At 43.2% G+C, this 15,719-nt stretch overlaps 1 protein-coding gene across 1 annotated transcript in view; it reads left to right on the top strand.

Annotated features, from left to right (window-relative positions):
- LOC122932156 (prostaglandin reductase 1-like) overlaps nt 1-15,719 on the top strand; it is a 90,881-nt gene that overhangs the window by 37,426 nt on the left and 37,736 nt on the right. The window contains exons 2-3 of the mRNA XM_044286412.1: nt 10,367-10,482; nt 12,067-12,112. Coding sequence (XP_044142347.1) covers nt 10,377-10,482; nt 12,067-12,112 — 152 coding nt within the window. The 5' untranslated portion in view covers nt 10,367-10,376. The remainder of the gene's footprint in view (nt 1-10,366; nt 10,483-12,066; nt 12,113-15,719) is intronic.

Here is a 15,719-nt window from a genome sequence, read left to right as displayed (position 1 = left end):
AAGGGACTTAGCACATCAAAGCCAGCTCCAAGGAGTTCCCTGGCGTGGCAGTTCTTCAGACAATGTGCTGACGAAAAAACACGAGTGGTTTGCACGCAGTGCAATCAGAGCCTGAAGCGAGGCATAAATGTTCTCAACCTGAGCACAACCTGCATGACCAGGCATTTAAGTGCAAAGCACGAGCTGCAGTGGAGTAGACACCTCAAAACCCCCAGCAACACCAACACCTGGGTAACCAGGCATCTCCACAATGTCCCACGGAAGCGTTCAGCTCTCCATATCCCAAACGCTGGAGAGGAAGAGGAAGTACCCCCCCCCCACCCACCCGCGATCCCTAGACCTGAATGCCAGCATTTCTAAATTACTGGCCTTTGAAATGCTGTCATTCCGTCACGTGGAGACGGATAGTTTTAAAGGCCTTATGGCGGTGGCTGTCCCACACTATGTCGTGCCCAGCCGCCACTACTTTTCAAGGCGAGCCATCCGTTCCCTTCACAACCAAGTAGGGGACAAAATTAGGTGTGCACTGCGCAACGCCATCTGTGGCAAGGTGCACCTGACTACGGATACGTGGACCAGTAAGCACGGTCAGTGCTGTTACAGACGTGGACAAAATTGTTGGTACCCTTTGGTCAATGAAAGAAAAAGTCACAATGGTCACAGAAATAACTTTAATCTGACAAAAGTAATAATAAATTAAAATTCTATAAATGTTAACCAATGAAAGTCAGACATTGTTTTTCAACCATGCTTCAACAGAATTATGTAAAAAAATAAACTCATGAAACAGGCATGGACAAAAATGATGGTACCCCTAGAAAACACAGAACATAATGTGACCAAAGGGACATGTTAATTCAAGGTGTGTCCACTAATTAGCATCACAGGTGTCTACAACCTTGTAATCAGCCATTGGGCCTATATATATGGCTCCAGGTAATCACTGTGTTGTTTGGTGATATGGTGTGTACCACACTCGACATGGACCAGAGGAAGCAAAGGAAAGAGCTGTCTCAAGAGATCAGAAAGAAAATTATAGACAAGCATGTTAAAGGTAAAGGCTATAAGACCATCTCCAAGCAACTAGATGTTCCTGTGAGTACAGTTGCACATATTATTCATAAGTTTAAGATCCATGGGACTGTAGCCAACCTCCCTGGACGTGGCCGCAGGAGGAAAATTGATGACAAATCTAAGAGACGGATAATCCGAATGGTAACAAAAGAGCCTAGAAAGACTTCTAAAGAGATTCAAGGTGAACTTCATGCTCAAGGAACATCAGTGTCAGATCGCACCATCCGTCGTTGTTTGAGCCAAAGTGGACTACATGGGAGACGACCAAGGAGGACACCATTGTTGAAAACGAATCATAAAAAAGCAAGACTGGAATATGCCAAACTACATGTTGACAAGCCACAAAGCTTCTGGGAGAATGTCCTGTGGACAGATGAGACAAAAATCGAAGTTTTTGCCAAGGCACATCAGCTGTATGTTCACAGACGAAAAAATGAAGCATATCAAGAAAAGAACACTGTCCCTACTGTGAAACATGGAGGAGGCTCTGTTATGTTCTGGGGCTGCTTTGCTGCGTCTGGCACAGGGTGTCTTGAATCTGTGCAGGGTACAATGAAATCTCAAGACTATCAAGGAATTCTAGAGAGAAATGTACTAGCCAGTGTCAGAAAGCTTGGTCTCAGTCGCAGGTCATGGGTCTTGCAACAGGACAATGACCCAAAACACACCGCTAAAAACACCCAAGAATGGCTAAGAGGAAAAAATTGGACTATTCTAAAGTGGCCTTCTATGAGCCCTGACCTCAATCCTATTGAGCATCTTTGGAAGGAGCTGAAACATGCAGTCTGGAAAAGGCACCCTTCAAACCGGACACAACTGGAGCAGTTTGCTCATGAGGAGTGGGCCAAAATACCTGCTGAGAGGTGCAGATGTCTCATTGACAGTTACAGGAAGCGTTTGATTGCAGTGATTGCCTCAAAAGGTTGCGCAACAAAATATTAAGTTAGGGGTACCATCATTTTTGTCCATGCCTGTTTCATGAGTTTATTTTTTTACATAATTCTGTTGAAGCATGGTTGAAAAACAATGTCTGACTTTCATTGGTTAACATTTATAGAATTTTAATTTATTATTACTTTTGTCAGATTAAAGTTATTTCTGTGACCATTGTGACTTTTTCTTTCATTGACCAAAGGGTACCAACAATTTTGTCCACGTCTGTATATCTCCATAACAGCACACTGGGTAAATGCAGTGGCGGCTGGCCCTGAGGCGGATAGCAGTTTGACGCATGTCCTTCCACCACCGAGGATTGAAGGGCGCTTCAGTTTGCCTCCTGTTGCTTTCTCCTCCTACTCTGCTTCCTCATCCGGTCAGCGTAACACCTTCACCACCAACTTCAGCACAGCCAGGGGTAAAGTTTTAAAACTTATCTGTTTGGGGGACACACCCCACACCGTGCAGGAGCTGTGGACGGGCCTTGAACAACAGACCGATGAGAGGTTTGTGCCAGTCAGCCTCAAGCCCGGCCTGGTGGTGTGCGATAATGGGTCGAAATCTCGTAGCAGCTCTGGAACTAGCCGGTTTGACGCACATCCCTTGCCTGGCGCATGTGCTGAATTTGCTTGTGCAGAGATTCCTTAAAAATTACACCGATATGTCAGAGCTGCTGCGTTCTTACCCTGCTGCTGTTTGCCTGTCAGTGCTGCAGCGTAACTTCGGCCTTCCCGCTCACCGCCTCATTTGCGACGTGCCCACAAGGTGGAACTCCACCTTGCACATGCTGGCCAGAGTGTGCGAGCAGCAGCAGCAGGTGATAGTGGAGTTTCAGCTGCAGCACGCACGGGTGAGTCGCTCAGCAGAACAGCACCACTTCACCACCAATGACTGGGCCTCCATGCGAGACCTGTGTTCCTTGTTGCGCTGTTTTCAAGTACTCCACCAACATGGCCAGTGCCGATGTTCTCAGCGTTACTATCCCACTTCTATGCCTCCTTGAAAAAACGCTCCTGGCGATGATGGAAGAGGATGTGGCACAGGAGGATGAGGAAGAGGGATCATTTCGTAGGGTTTCTGGTCAGTCATTCCCAAGTGGCTCCAAGGGTGGGTTCCTGCACCCACAAACCCAAGGTACACAATTGTCCAGCCAGGGCACAGTTCTGGAGGATGACGAGGTGGAGTATGAGGAGGAGATGGAGGAGGAGGAACCATGTTCACAGCAGGGTGGCACCCAGACCAGCTCATGGCCATCACTGGTGCGTGGAGGGGGGGATTCAGAGGACACAGACGATACACCTCCCACAGAGGGCAGCTTTTCGTTGCCTCTGGGCAGCCTGGCACACATAAGCGATTACATGCTGCAGTGTCTCCGCAACGACCACCGAGTTGCCCACATTCTAACTTGTGCTGATTACTGGGTGGCCACGCTGCTGGAGCCCCGTTACAAGGACAACATACCGTCCTTAATTCCGTCACTGGAGCGTGATCGTAAGATGCGCGAGTACAAGCGCACGCTGGTAGACGTGCTGCTGGTGGCATTCCCACCTGACAACGGGGCACAGTGGAAGCACAAGGCGAAGGCAGAGGACGAGGAAGAGGTCGCCAACGCAGCTGGGGCACCGCCAGCACCTCAGAAGGCAGGGTTAGTATGGCCGAAATGTGGAAAAGCTTTGTCAGCACGCCACAACAACCAGCACTACCAGCTGATATGGAACATCTTAGCAGGAGGCAGCATTTCACCAACATGGTGGAGCAGTATGTGTACACACGCCTATACGTACTGAATGACGGGTCTGCCCCCTGCAACTTCTGGGTCTCCAAATTGGGCACATGGCCTGAGCTTGCCCTTTACGTTTGGAGGTGCTGGCCTGCCCTGCAGCCAGTGTATTATCTGAACGTGTGTTTAGCACGGCAGGGGGCGTCATCACAGACAAGCGCAGCCACCTGTCCACAGCCAATGTGGACAAGCTCACGTTCATTAAAATGAACCAGGCATGGATCCCTCAGGACTTGTCCGTACCTTGTGCAGAATAGACATGTATACCGGCACTAAGCAGCCATTGTTATACTGAAGCGCAATAGCTCATGTTTGTATTTTGGATATTTCACACTCTTTTGGAGTGTACCTTAATTTTACAAGATTAAATTAAAACCAAAAACCTGTGTTGGCTATCTCGTCCTCCTCCACCGCCGCTTCCAACTATTCCACAATGTCCACCGCCTCCTCAAACTCCTACTCCATATGGAACTCCACCATTTCACTACTTTGTCATTTACATTTTCTGGTGAAATTAACAAATTTTGGGGTGTATAGTACCACTGCTATACCTAGTAGGCCGGTTAACAAAAAAAAATGTGTCAGTTACATTTTCAGTTGAAATTCAACAATTTTTGGGTGTGAAGTACCACTGCTATACCTAGTAGACAGGTTAAACAATAAAACAATTTGTCTGTTACATTTTATGGTGAAATTCACAAATTTTTGGGTGTGATGTACCACTGTTATACCTAGTAGGCCGTTTAAAAGTAAAATAAAATTGTCATTAACATTTTCTGGTGAAATTCACCAATTTTTGGGTGTATAGTACCACTGCTATACCTAGTAGGCCGGTTAACAAAAAAAATAAAATTTGTCAGTTACATTTTCTGGTGAAATTCAGCAATTTTTTTTTTGTGAAGTACCACTGCTATACCTATTAGACTTGTAAAAAAAAAAAAAAACATTTGTCGGTTACATTTTATGGTCAAATTCACCATCTTTTGAGTGTTATATACACCTCGTCTACCTAGTTGACAGCTTAATAAATTTCAATACTTTTTATTTTACATTTTCGGGTGACAATAAACAATTGTTTTCTGTCATAGACCCCTGCCACCCCCCAAGTTGACAGGTTAATACATTTCTGTAATTTTTCTGTTACATTCTTGGGTTGACATTATACAATTTTAGACGTGAATAAACCCCTGCTCTGCATAGGTGACAGGGAATAAAATTTCTGAAATGCTTCTTTAATTGATGCGCGCCACCTCCTTTGATTCAATGCTTAAAAAACAAGTTATACCACATTTAAGCTTCAATACTTTGTCCCACATTTCCGCTATACTTTTTTGGCCAACATTTGCGCCTCAATAGCTTTTCCCACAATTCTGCTTGACTCTTTTGGCCCACATTTGCACCTCAATAGCTTTCCCCACAATTCTGCTTGACTCTTTTGGCCCACATTTTGGCTTCTGTAATTTGTCCCAGATTTGCGCCTCAATAGCTTTTCCCACATTTCTTCTCGATCCCAATTTTTTTAAAAATGTATCTCCCTTAAATTTGGTCTCTATTTCTCACGCTCCCTCTCCGGCCTGGAACCCTGATTCCCCCGCCACCCGTAATCACCATGGTATGTGCATAAAAGAACATCCAAAGTTGATGGAGCAGATATCAAATTGGATCGTGAACCACACGGGGACGTGCGACATGGTTGGGCAGTAAGTATGCACACGCCTACACGAACTAACTTCTGGGTCTCCAAATTGGGCACATGGCCTGAGCTTGCCCTTTACACCTTGGAGGTGCTGGCCTGCCCTGCAGCCGATGTATTGTTTGAACGTGTGTTTAGCACGACTGGAGGGTTATATTTCCCACTGTTCTGGGGTGTACCCCAATTTAAAAAAGATAAATACATTTTAAAACAAAAAGCAGTGTAGGCTACCTCCTCCTCCTCCTCCTCCACTTCCACCTACACCGCCACATCCACGCCTCCTCAACCTCCTACTCCATATGGACCTGGTCCTCCTAGATCAAGATTATTATTTTTTATTTTGACGTATTTTATGTTGTTATTTAAATTCATTTCCCTATCCACATTTGTTTTCAGAGCACTTGCCATGCTCTTAACCACATTTTGACGACATTTGCAACCCTCTAGCCCTTTCCATGACAATTTTGCACCCATTTTAGTGCTCAAAAGTTCGGGTCCCCATTGACTTTAATCGGGTTTGGGGTCAAGTTCGGGTCTCGAACTCTAACTTTTTTCCAAAGTTCGGCCGAACCCGTCGAACCCGAACATCCAGGTGTCCGCTCAACTCTATTGACTTATAGTTAACAATTTTCCCAGATAAAGAATGTTATACTCAAAAGTCTCCCCATCTTATGAGGATAGCATTTTATATGTTGCAGGGTAGTATCAAGACGTTCACGAACATTAGATAACACTCTTTCCCCTTCATTCTTTTCTAATGTGACCAAAACCACAACAAACATCTGGTTAAAATACATGGGTTTTTCAAGATGTGGAAGTCATCCATGTAAAACATATAAATATACTGTGACTGTCAAATATTTCGTGATTTAAAACATAGCTTGAAGTTTCCAATTAAAAGTTACATTAAAGGGGTTGTCCGTGTTCAGAGCTGAACCCGGACATACCCTTATTTTCACCTAGGATGCACCCCTGATGTTGGCATCGGAGCATCTCATGTTTCAATGCGCTTTCTTGCCCTGCGCTAGATCGCGCAGGACACAGGCTCTTTTGTTTACAATAACACACTGCCAGGCTGAAGCTTCCGCCCGGCAGTGTGTTCGGTGACGTCAGTGGCTCTGATGGGCGTGCTTTAGAGCTGCCCTAGCCGTTTTACTGGAATCACCGGGCTTCCTGGCAGCCCCATGGACAGCCCGGAACGTCACCGGAACTCTTGAAAATGCCTTTGCCCTGCGCGATTTAGCGCAGGGCAAAGGAGAGCATCGGAGCATGCCTGGTTTAATATGGAGGTTCAGTTCTGAACCCGGACAACCCCTTTAACTGTAATACAGTGGGTATAGTTTATTATACGGTGTGCTGACTGCGATTTGATGTACGTAGGCAGTTCTTCTATGAAAACTTGAATATTAGAACATATTAAATATATAACTAATCCTTCCTGCCTGGGTACATAGAACGCAGCCAAACACTTTATATCCTCACATGACCGCAGCTTGAAAAGCTTCCAAACATTTGCAATAGAAAAAGTGGTGTTCCCCCTTGAGGTGGAGATTTAAAAAAAATTATTCTACAAAGAAAGGCATTCTGGATTTTTAGGCTGAACACCAGATCTCCAATGGGATTAAACATGAGAAAAGAGCTTATGTATTATTATTAAGTTATAATATTGGTATATATGTAGAAGAATAAAAAAAAAATATATATATATATATATATATATATATATATAAATTTTTTCTTTTTTTTTTCTTTTCACTTTTCTCATGAATCATTGGCCCACAAGCAACTTAAAGGGAACCTGTCACCAGTTTTATGGTGTCCTAACTAAGGGCAACATAAATAAGTGACTGATTTGCTTAGCAAAATGCTGGGTCACTTTCTTTAATTGACCCAGTCAATCTGCCAACATCTTGTATTGAAAAGCTCCAGCTGATAATGATGAGTCCTGAATGAGCTCCTGACTCTCCCCGCCCACCTGCTGCTGAATGACAGTTTGTTTCCATAGGAATCAGCAGCAGGTGGGCAGGGGAGTGGCTATAGCTCTGAATTAAATATACGCTGGACTCAATGACATCACGCCGGACTCGAATCAGCTCATTAGCATGCGGCATGCAGCATCTTTGTGTGTGTAAAGGGGGAATATTAATCACCAATATTTATGCAAATATCGCTCATTAATATTCATAAAATAGGCGTAGGCCGTCTATAGATAGTCACGCCTATTTATAACCTTAATTATACGCTTTCTATTGCTTAACACAACACACGGTCACTAACACTTACTACCTGCGTGCGCCTTACTAACTCACTACCGCTAACAAGTACACGCTACACAAAGGGTACAAATATAACGGTATTTATTAACACCTGACGCACTTGATATACAGTAAATACACAGCTCTACAAATACAATACTAGCTATACTATTCAATCACACATACACACACACTTACTTATGACCGCCCACCCCACCTAACAATATACTATCCCTAAAAGGGGGAGTGTAATAGGGGTTAATACCAGCAGGGGAGCTGGGGTTTGCTGGGGTATATCGGGATCTGGCAGATGCCTGGCAGGGAAGGGGTTAAGGCAAGTAGGGTGGTGGGATAGTGGAGCTTTGGTGGGATAGGGTACATTGGTGGGATAGGGTTAATGGAGGAGGTACGTTGGTGGAATAGGGTTATAGGGTTCGTTAGTGGGATAGGGTTAATGGAGGAGGTATAGGGTTCGTTGGTGGGATAGGGTTAATGGTGTTGGTGGGATAGTGGGGGGTTAATGGAGCGTTGGTGGGATAGTGAGGGTTAATGGAGCATTCGTGGGATATACTCAGCCCTTCAGGGGTTGCCGCTCGTTGTCCAGGGGATGCTTGTTGTCCTGGGGGTGACTCTCTAGGGTGGGCAGCCGGCTCTCTTCTAACAAGTGCAGGACCTGCCAGACTTATATGTCCGGCCGCCCGCACTGCCAGACTGCCCACACAGTGGCGCTCACCGCTGTGAAGGACACGTGGGCCGGCGCGGTGAGATGACATCACCGAGCCAGCCTGCGCGTCCCTGCACGCGCACCACAGGGCCGTGCGCGCTTGCTAACAGGCGGGAGATCCTTTGATCTCCCGCCTGTAGCTTTCTGCATTCCGGACAGCGTGATAGTAATTGCGCTGCCGGAATGCGCATAATAGAGGGAGGGGAGGTATAACGAATATTCTATTAAATATTCACGAAATATCGCGAATTCGAATAAGACCCCTGCCGCTCATAATTAATCACTGTCAATAGGATGGCATTTTAAATACTAAAGGCAATATGAAGGTATTATTATTACTAGGGGCATAATAGGGGGGCATTATTATTACTGAAGCACTACAGGGAACTTTATAATAGAGCCACTCTGTGGCAGTATAATACTACTTGAGTCACTATAGGGAGCATTAGTACTACTGGGGGAACTAGTTATCTGCTGTATAGTATTTGGGGCATTTGGGAGCACAGTGGGAACAGTTTTGGGGGTGGCAGGAGGATGACACTATTGGGGTACCAAGGTGAGGAGTTTGTGTTGAGAAGTGGAAAAGAAGATAAGAAAGTGAGGAATTTAAGATGTCTGTTTGGCAAACTCTGCAGAGATGAGACTTGGCTGAAAGAAGTAATCATGGTAGTCTGAGACAAATAGAGAAGATGTGGAAAGAGAACTTCTACATTAGTTGAGACCTCAATGGCTTTAATAGGTCTATAGTGTATATTTTAAAGTACCTTTTGGCAGTGCTGAAAGAATAGTCAGCATGCTGATGGTAGGGTGAGTTCAGTGTTCTGGCCTGTGTCTCACCTCCTCAGCCTCCTCTCCCATTTGTTAATTAGATACAAATGGAAAATGATGATGCAGACAGAACACTGTAGCTGGCACTGGCCACCACAGAGAGTTGGCTTCTAGAAAGGTATTTTGTGCTGATATGTAAACATTTTGCACTGCACTGTGGTTTTTGGTTCTGGTGGAGCAATATTTTGTGCTGTGGGGTAGTATTTGTTTCTGCACTAGGGTAGTTTTTTGTGTTGCACTAGGGTATTAAGTTCTGTTGGAATAATATTTTTTGCTGCACTGTGGTATTGCTCATTCAGGGATATTCCCATCTCAGACAATGGGGGCATATCCCTAGGATAAGCCCTCATTGTCTGATAGGCCACCTCTGGGACCCTCACCTATCTCATAAACTGAGCCTGCGAAGTGAAGGAATGCGCACCGCACGTGCACGGCCACAGGTTCCATTGACTTCAATATTGTTCAGCCAGTGCTCCGTTATTTTCGGCAGCCCCATAAAAAGAATGGAGAGAGACCGTGAGTGCGTTCACCTTCACTTTGCTGACTCAGTTTACCCCAGAGGTGGAACCCGCAGCTATCAGACAATTGGGGCATATACTAGTGATATGCCCCCATTGTCTGAGATAGAAATACCTCCATTCAGTTTCCAGTTCACCCCTTGAAAAAAGAACGTTTTAATTACACTAATGTTCATGATAAAAGTTTAGTTGAATTCTTGAGGTTTCCCAACATTCACAGAAGAGCCAAGTCACTGTGAAAATTCATATGTGGTTATGATATTTGCTAAGTCATTGCTCCCTCCCAGACTAGGTTATTATGCTGCACGTATCAGTTTATCATACAAGTAACATAATTAATTATTAGTCCATTACAAAGCAAAAAATGGCCAATCAGCTTTGGAGACATGTTAACAGATATAGGCTTGTTGGCAAGGTTATTTAGTGAAATGAATGTAGCATTGTTCATTGTGCCAATTAAGCAGGACATATTTATTCTGATAGATCCACCCTCTTGCCTTTTTAATAAAAGACTTTATAGAAAATATTACCAGATGAATTTGTTCCTTTGACTCTCAGCCTTCACAGAATGGTGCTGTCTCGTGCCTGGACCCTCGTCAAGCACTTTGAGGGAGCCCCAAAATTGTCAGACTTCAAATTGAAGGAGGTGCAATTACCAAAGATAAAAAATGGAGGTAAGTTAACATAATGGAATTTATTGAAGGGAATATGAGGAGAATTTTCCCCACTTTAAGGAAAAAAAATTCCTTCCCGACTCCAAACAGGCAATCAGAATAACTCCCTGGATCAACGATTACACTACAGAAATTCATCCAGGCCCCTCTTGAATTCCTTTATTGTACTCACCATCACCACCTCCTCAGGCAGAGAGTTCCATAGTCTCACTGCTCTTACCGTAAAGAATCCTTTTCTATGTTTGTGTACAAACCTTCTTTCCTCCAGACGCAGAGGATGTCCCCTCGTCACAGTCCTGGGGATAAATAGCTGATGGGAGAGATGTCTGTACTGTCCCCTGATATATTTATACATAGTAATTACATCTCCCCTCAGTCGTCTTTTTTCTAAAGTGAATAACCCTAATTTTGATAATCTTTCAGGGTACTGTAGTTGCCCCATTCCAGTTATTACTTCAGTTGCCCTCCTCTGTACCTCTCCAGCTCTGCTATGTCTGCCTTGTTCACAGGAGTTGTATGATAAATGTGGTGCATCTTTAAAAAAACATTGTTGTCTACAGCTGTTACTATACTCCACATAATGCAAATACCTGCCATGTGCATCCTGCACTTTTCACGGGCCCCATCATCAAAATGCCTATTCTTGTCTGCAAAGCGGGCAAGAATACAGTAGGACATGTTGTATAACTTGTGACACAAGCGCACAGATGCTACAGCATACATATGACATCTGTGTGCTGCCCACATTTTTTATGGCCACATAGAAATTAATGGGTCTGCTAGTGATCCACAAAAAATGCAGATCGGATACGGACTGAAAAATACTATCGTGTGAATGAGGCTTTACTCCAGTTTTTGTATGCCAACCTCCTACTGGAGTAAGACTAAGAGGCCTCTCCATAACTTCGGTGTATCCAGCGGCAGTTCTAAATGTAAGACAGCTTCTGAGCAGTCTTACATCTAGACCTTTTTCTACGCCTAAAACAGGCGTAGAAAAAGGTGAAAGAGACAGGCTTGCTGGTCCGTCCCCTTCCCCGCCCACATCACGCCCACAATTTTAGGCCTGCCGTGAGCGGGGCGAAGTCGCAGATAGTGGCACAACTAACCAGCTTAGTTGTGCCAACTTGCTCCGCTATCTGTGCCAGAAATACGCCTAGTTTTTCATGTCAGTAATTTTGTCAGGAGTCTAGAAGGTTAAGAGGTTTCTGTTATAATTTATAGTACAGAGACTCTGCACACAATGTCATCTCAACATATATAAATGCTTGTGCTCATTGCAAAAGGTTTCCCTCTATTATAAATGAAACAATTCTGCCTAAAATGTAGACATATGTAGTAATGCCGCTATCTTGTAACTTCTTCCGTTTCCTTCTAAGCCTCTCTCCCTCGGTGGTTGAGGCACAGTGGATTATTCTTTTAGCCTTACTTGCTTTATCAAATTGTATGTTAAATTGCACCAAAATTGCCATAGAAATGAGGTGCAGACAGATTAGTGTCACCTTCACTTACAGTATAGAATAATTTATTGAATTGTTTTATGACATTGTGTGCCACAAGTTAATATTATGAATTTTTTCTCTACAGAGGTTTTGGTGGAAGCTGAGTGCTTCAGTGTGGATCCATACATGAGGTATCAATTAATATGTTTATTGAATATTGACTAACACACGGAATACTTGAGACAAATTAGAGTTACTCTCTTAAATCTCCATACCCATCACTAAGCTCACATCTGTGCTGTGGTTTCCATTTAACCAATAGAAACCATAACGCTGTGCAGAACCATCAAAAAACAGATACCAACAGTGCCAGATGAACCCCGCTGACTTAAAATGTGTTCCGTCAGGTTCTACCATCTAATAATGTGCTGTAAAGGTACTAAGATTGCTGGTGTTTCATAAGCCAGATTAGTCAAAAGTCCATTGGAGCAATATATGACAAATTTATAAGACGCACACGCATCCTAATAAATAAGGTATATCTTCACCCTGTACATTCCAAACTGCAATTTACACCAGCTATTAACTGCCATAGCTTTCAGCTTTAACCACTTACAAACTATGCCATTTAGCCCCCTTCCTGACCAAGCCTAATTTTACAAACCTGATGTGTTACTTTATATGGTAATAACGTTTGAATGCTTTTACTTATCCATGGAATTCAGAGATTTTTTTTTCCGTGACTACTTCATGTTAGTGGTAAATATTTATTGCCATGATTCTGAGGTTTACAACCCCATATATGTTTATATTGTAAACTACTGTATGGGCATACTGTGAGGCTCAGAAGGGAAGGAGCACCATATGATTTTTGGAGGGTAGATTTTGCTAGAATGGTTTTTGGGCACCATTTCGCATTTGAGAATACACTGACTGGAAATCCCACAATTTGGAAACTGCACCACTCAAGAAATGTACCAAGAGGTGTAGTAGGTGAAATAAAAGAAATAAAAAAATTAAAAAAACACATAAAGTGACCCCATTTTAGAAACTACACACATAACTACACACAATTTAGGCTACTTTCACACTTGCATTGTGAATTCAGGTATTGAAATCCAGCAGAGGATCTCAATACTGGAATTCAATGGATCTGTTTTGATTTTTCACATCAAGGATGCAGTTGTGTGAAATCAAAACTGAAATAAACAGATCCGTCTCTAAATACATTGAAAGTCAATAGAAGACAGATCAGTTTTTTAGGTTCCTAAAAAATGGATCCGTCACCATTGACTTACATTGTTTTTATGACCGGACACAAAACCGCAGCTTTATGCATCCTGAACCTATCTCTTTCCATTCAGAATGCATGAGGACTAAACAGAAACATTTTTTTCTGGTATTGAGATCCTTTGCCGGATTTCATTACCAGAAAACAACAATGCAAGTGTGAAAGTAGCCTTAACAAGGGGTGTAATAAGCATTTTGACCCCACAGGTGTGTACTGCAATATGGATGATTTACTAATCATTAAGAGGGTGTAAGCTTAGACAAGTTGTCTAGACCTGGACCCGATTTATCACAATGCCTCAGGCTGGCAGATAAATTTGGTGCACTGCTAGCTTCTTGTATCTAACTTTATACCATCTATTGGTTGGCTTACTTTGTGATAGAATTTTACGCCACATATGTGGTACAGGTTTGGTGCAAAGCTTTGCATATCATGTGCTTGTTCTCATAATAGGCCCAAGCATATTTTCTATTAAGCCATGTCCCTTAGGGATCATTCAAACAACCGTATGTATTTTGGGGTCCGCAAAAAACGGATCCGCAAAAATTACGGATGAAGTCCATGTGCATTCCGTATTTTGCGGAACGGAACAGCTGGCCCCTAATAGAAAAGTACTATCCTTGTCCGTAATGCAGACAATAATAGGACATGTTCTATTTTTTTGCGGAATGGAAATACAGACAAACAGAACGCAGATGGAGTATCTTCGTTTTTTTGGGCAAACTCATTTAAATTAATGGTTCCGCATACAGTCCGCAAAAAAAACCAGAACAGACACGGAAAGAAAATACATTCATGTGCATGAGCCCTTATTGTACTAGGAGCAGAAACTATCAACCAAGATGTGCCAAATTGTGCCACAATGCATTAAACATATAGCATTAAGGGTTAATGTACAACTCTGAGTCTTGTAGAAATCGAAGAGCTCATGCACACAAACGTATTTTCCTTCCTTGGCCGTTCGGTCTGCAAAAAAAAAAACAGTATGCGGAACCATTCACTTCAATAGGTCTGCAAAAATAAAAAAAGGAAGTTACTCCATGTGCATTCCGTTTTCGTTTGTCCGTATTTCCGTTCTGCAAAAAATAGAACATGTCCTATTATTGTCCGCATTACGGACAAGGATAGTTCTGTTCTATTAGGGGCCAGCTGTTCCGTTCCTCAAAATACAGAATGCACATGGATGTCATTCGTATTTTTTGTGGATCTGTTTTTGCGGACTGCAAAATACATATGGTCGTGTGCATGAGCCCTTAGTGTGAGACACAGAAGAAGACTGATTATGCTCACTGCCTTGTCTCTGTTAGATGTCAGTGCTCTTGAGACAGGAACAGGTGTATCCACAATTAACAAATTCAAAAAGAAAAATCTCCAGTGCTCTGTAAAAACTTCAGTTCTTTATTAGAAAATCCTTAAAAAGATCTTGTACAACAATTAAAAACCAGCCCCACGTGTTTCAGACTTACTATGTCCGAAATGCATAAGTCTTTAATTCTTGTACAAGATGTTTTTAAGGATTTTCCAATAAAGAAGTAAAGTTTTTATAGAGTGTTGGAGTTTTTTCGTTTTGAATTTGTTCATTGGGTTCCCTTCAAAAATTGTAGCATGCTCTATGAGATTCTGTCTTACCAATGTAATACTCAAAGCTTCTATGGAGAATAGCCCTGTAATATGGCAGGACATAGATCAGCACACAGAGTGTTTATGACTCTGCATTATAGAGCAGCATTTCTTTGTACAGTCTCCTGTTCATGACTGCACAATGTGCATAAGGACTTACCTTGGTTGGGGAATCTTCATCCTATATTGTGCTTTTTATTGGATTAGTCCTGATTTTCACTCCATACTGATGTGATGTGAATTATGACTGCTGCTGTCCAAGCATTTTTTAACTGAGCAATGCAAAGCTGGGAATTACATGTGTGAAAAGTGCATTTAATAAGAATATCAGTTATAATCAGGGGTCAAGTCCTGGGAAAAAAAGTGTGGGAACTCACCCAAGATCCACTGCAACCCCTCCCCCCCCCCCCCCCTCCAAAAAAAAAAAAAAGCACAGAAAATCTAGCATGCTGTAATTTGTGTCGCTGCGGACTGAGCCAAATGTACACATTGTGATCAAAACAAAAACTCCCCTTATATATAATTTACTTACAGTTCTGAAGACTGACAGGCTTGGCCTCAGGGGTGCTGACAGGCTTGGCCTCAGGGGTGCTGGCTGGCTTGGCCTCAGGGGTGCTGGCAGGCTTGGCCGAGCAGAAGGAGTGTGGGACTGTGAGGCCTTTTTTCTCCAAGCTGCTCCGGATCAGTGCTCTAGGCAGCTGGGCTCAGGGCTGGAAGTGGGCACTGCACAATAAGAAAAAAATATTTTTCATTACACCTCAGGTCAGACCACCAATCAGACCCCCAATGTTAATAAGACCCCCAATAAGACCTCAGATCAGAACCCAATATGAATGACCCCCAATCAGACCTCAGATAAGAGCCCCATGCCTCATAGCAGCCCCCAG

This window comes from Bufo gargarizans, chromosome 1 (assembly GCF_014858855.1).
Source record: "Bufo gargarizans isolate SCDJY-AF-19 chromosome 1, ASM1485885v1, whole genome shotgun sequence".
NCBI classification, from domain to species: Eukaryota; Metazoa; Chordata; class Amphibia; order Anura; family Bufonidae; genus Bufo; species Bufo gargarizans.
Note: the sequence above shows the minus strand (reverse complement) of the source record. Positions and strands in the feature narration are given on the sequence as shown.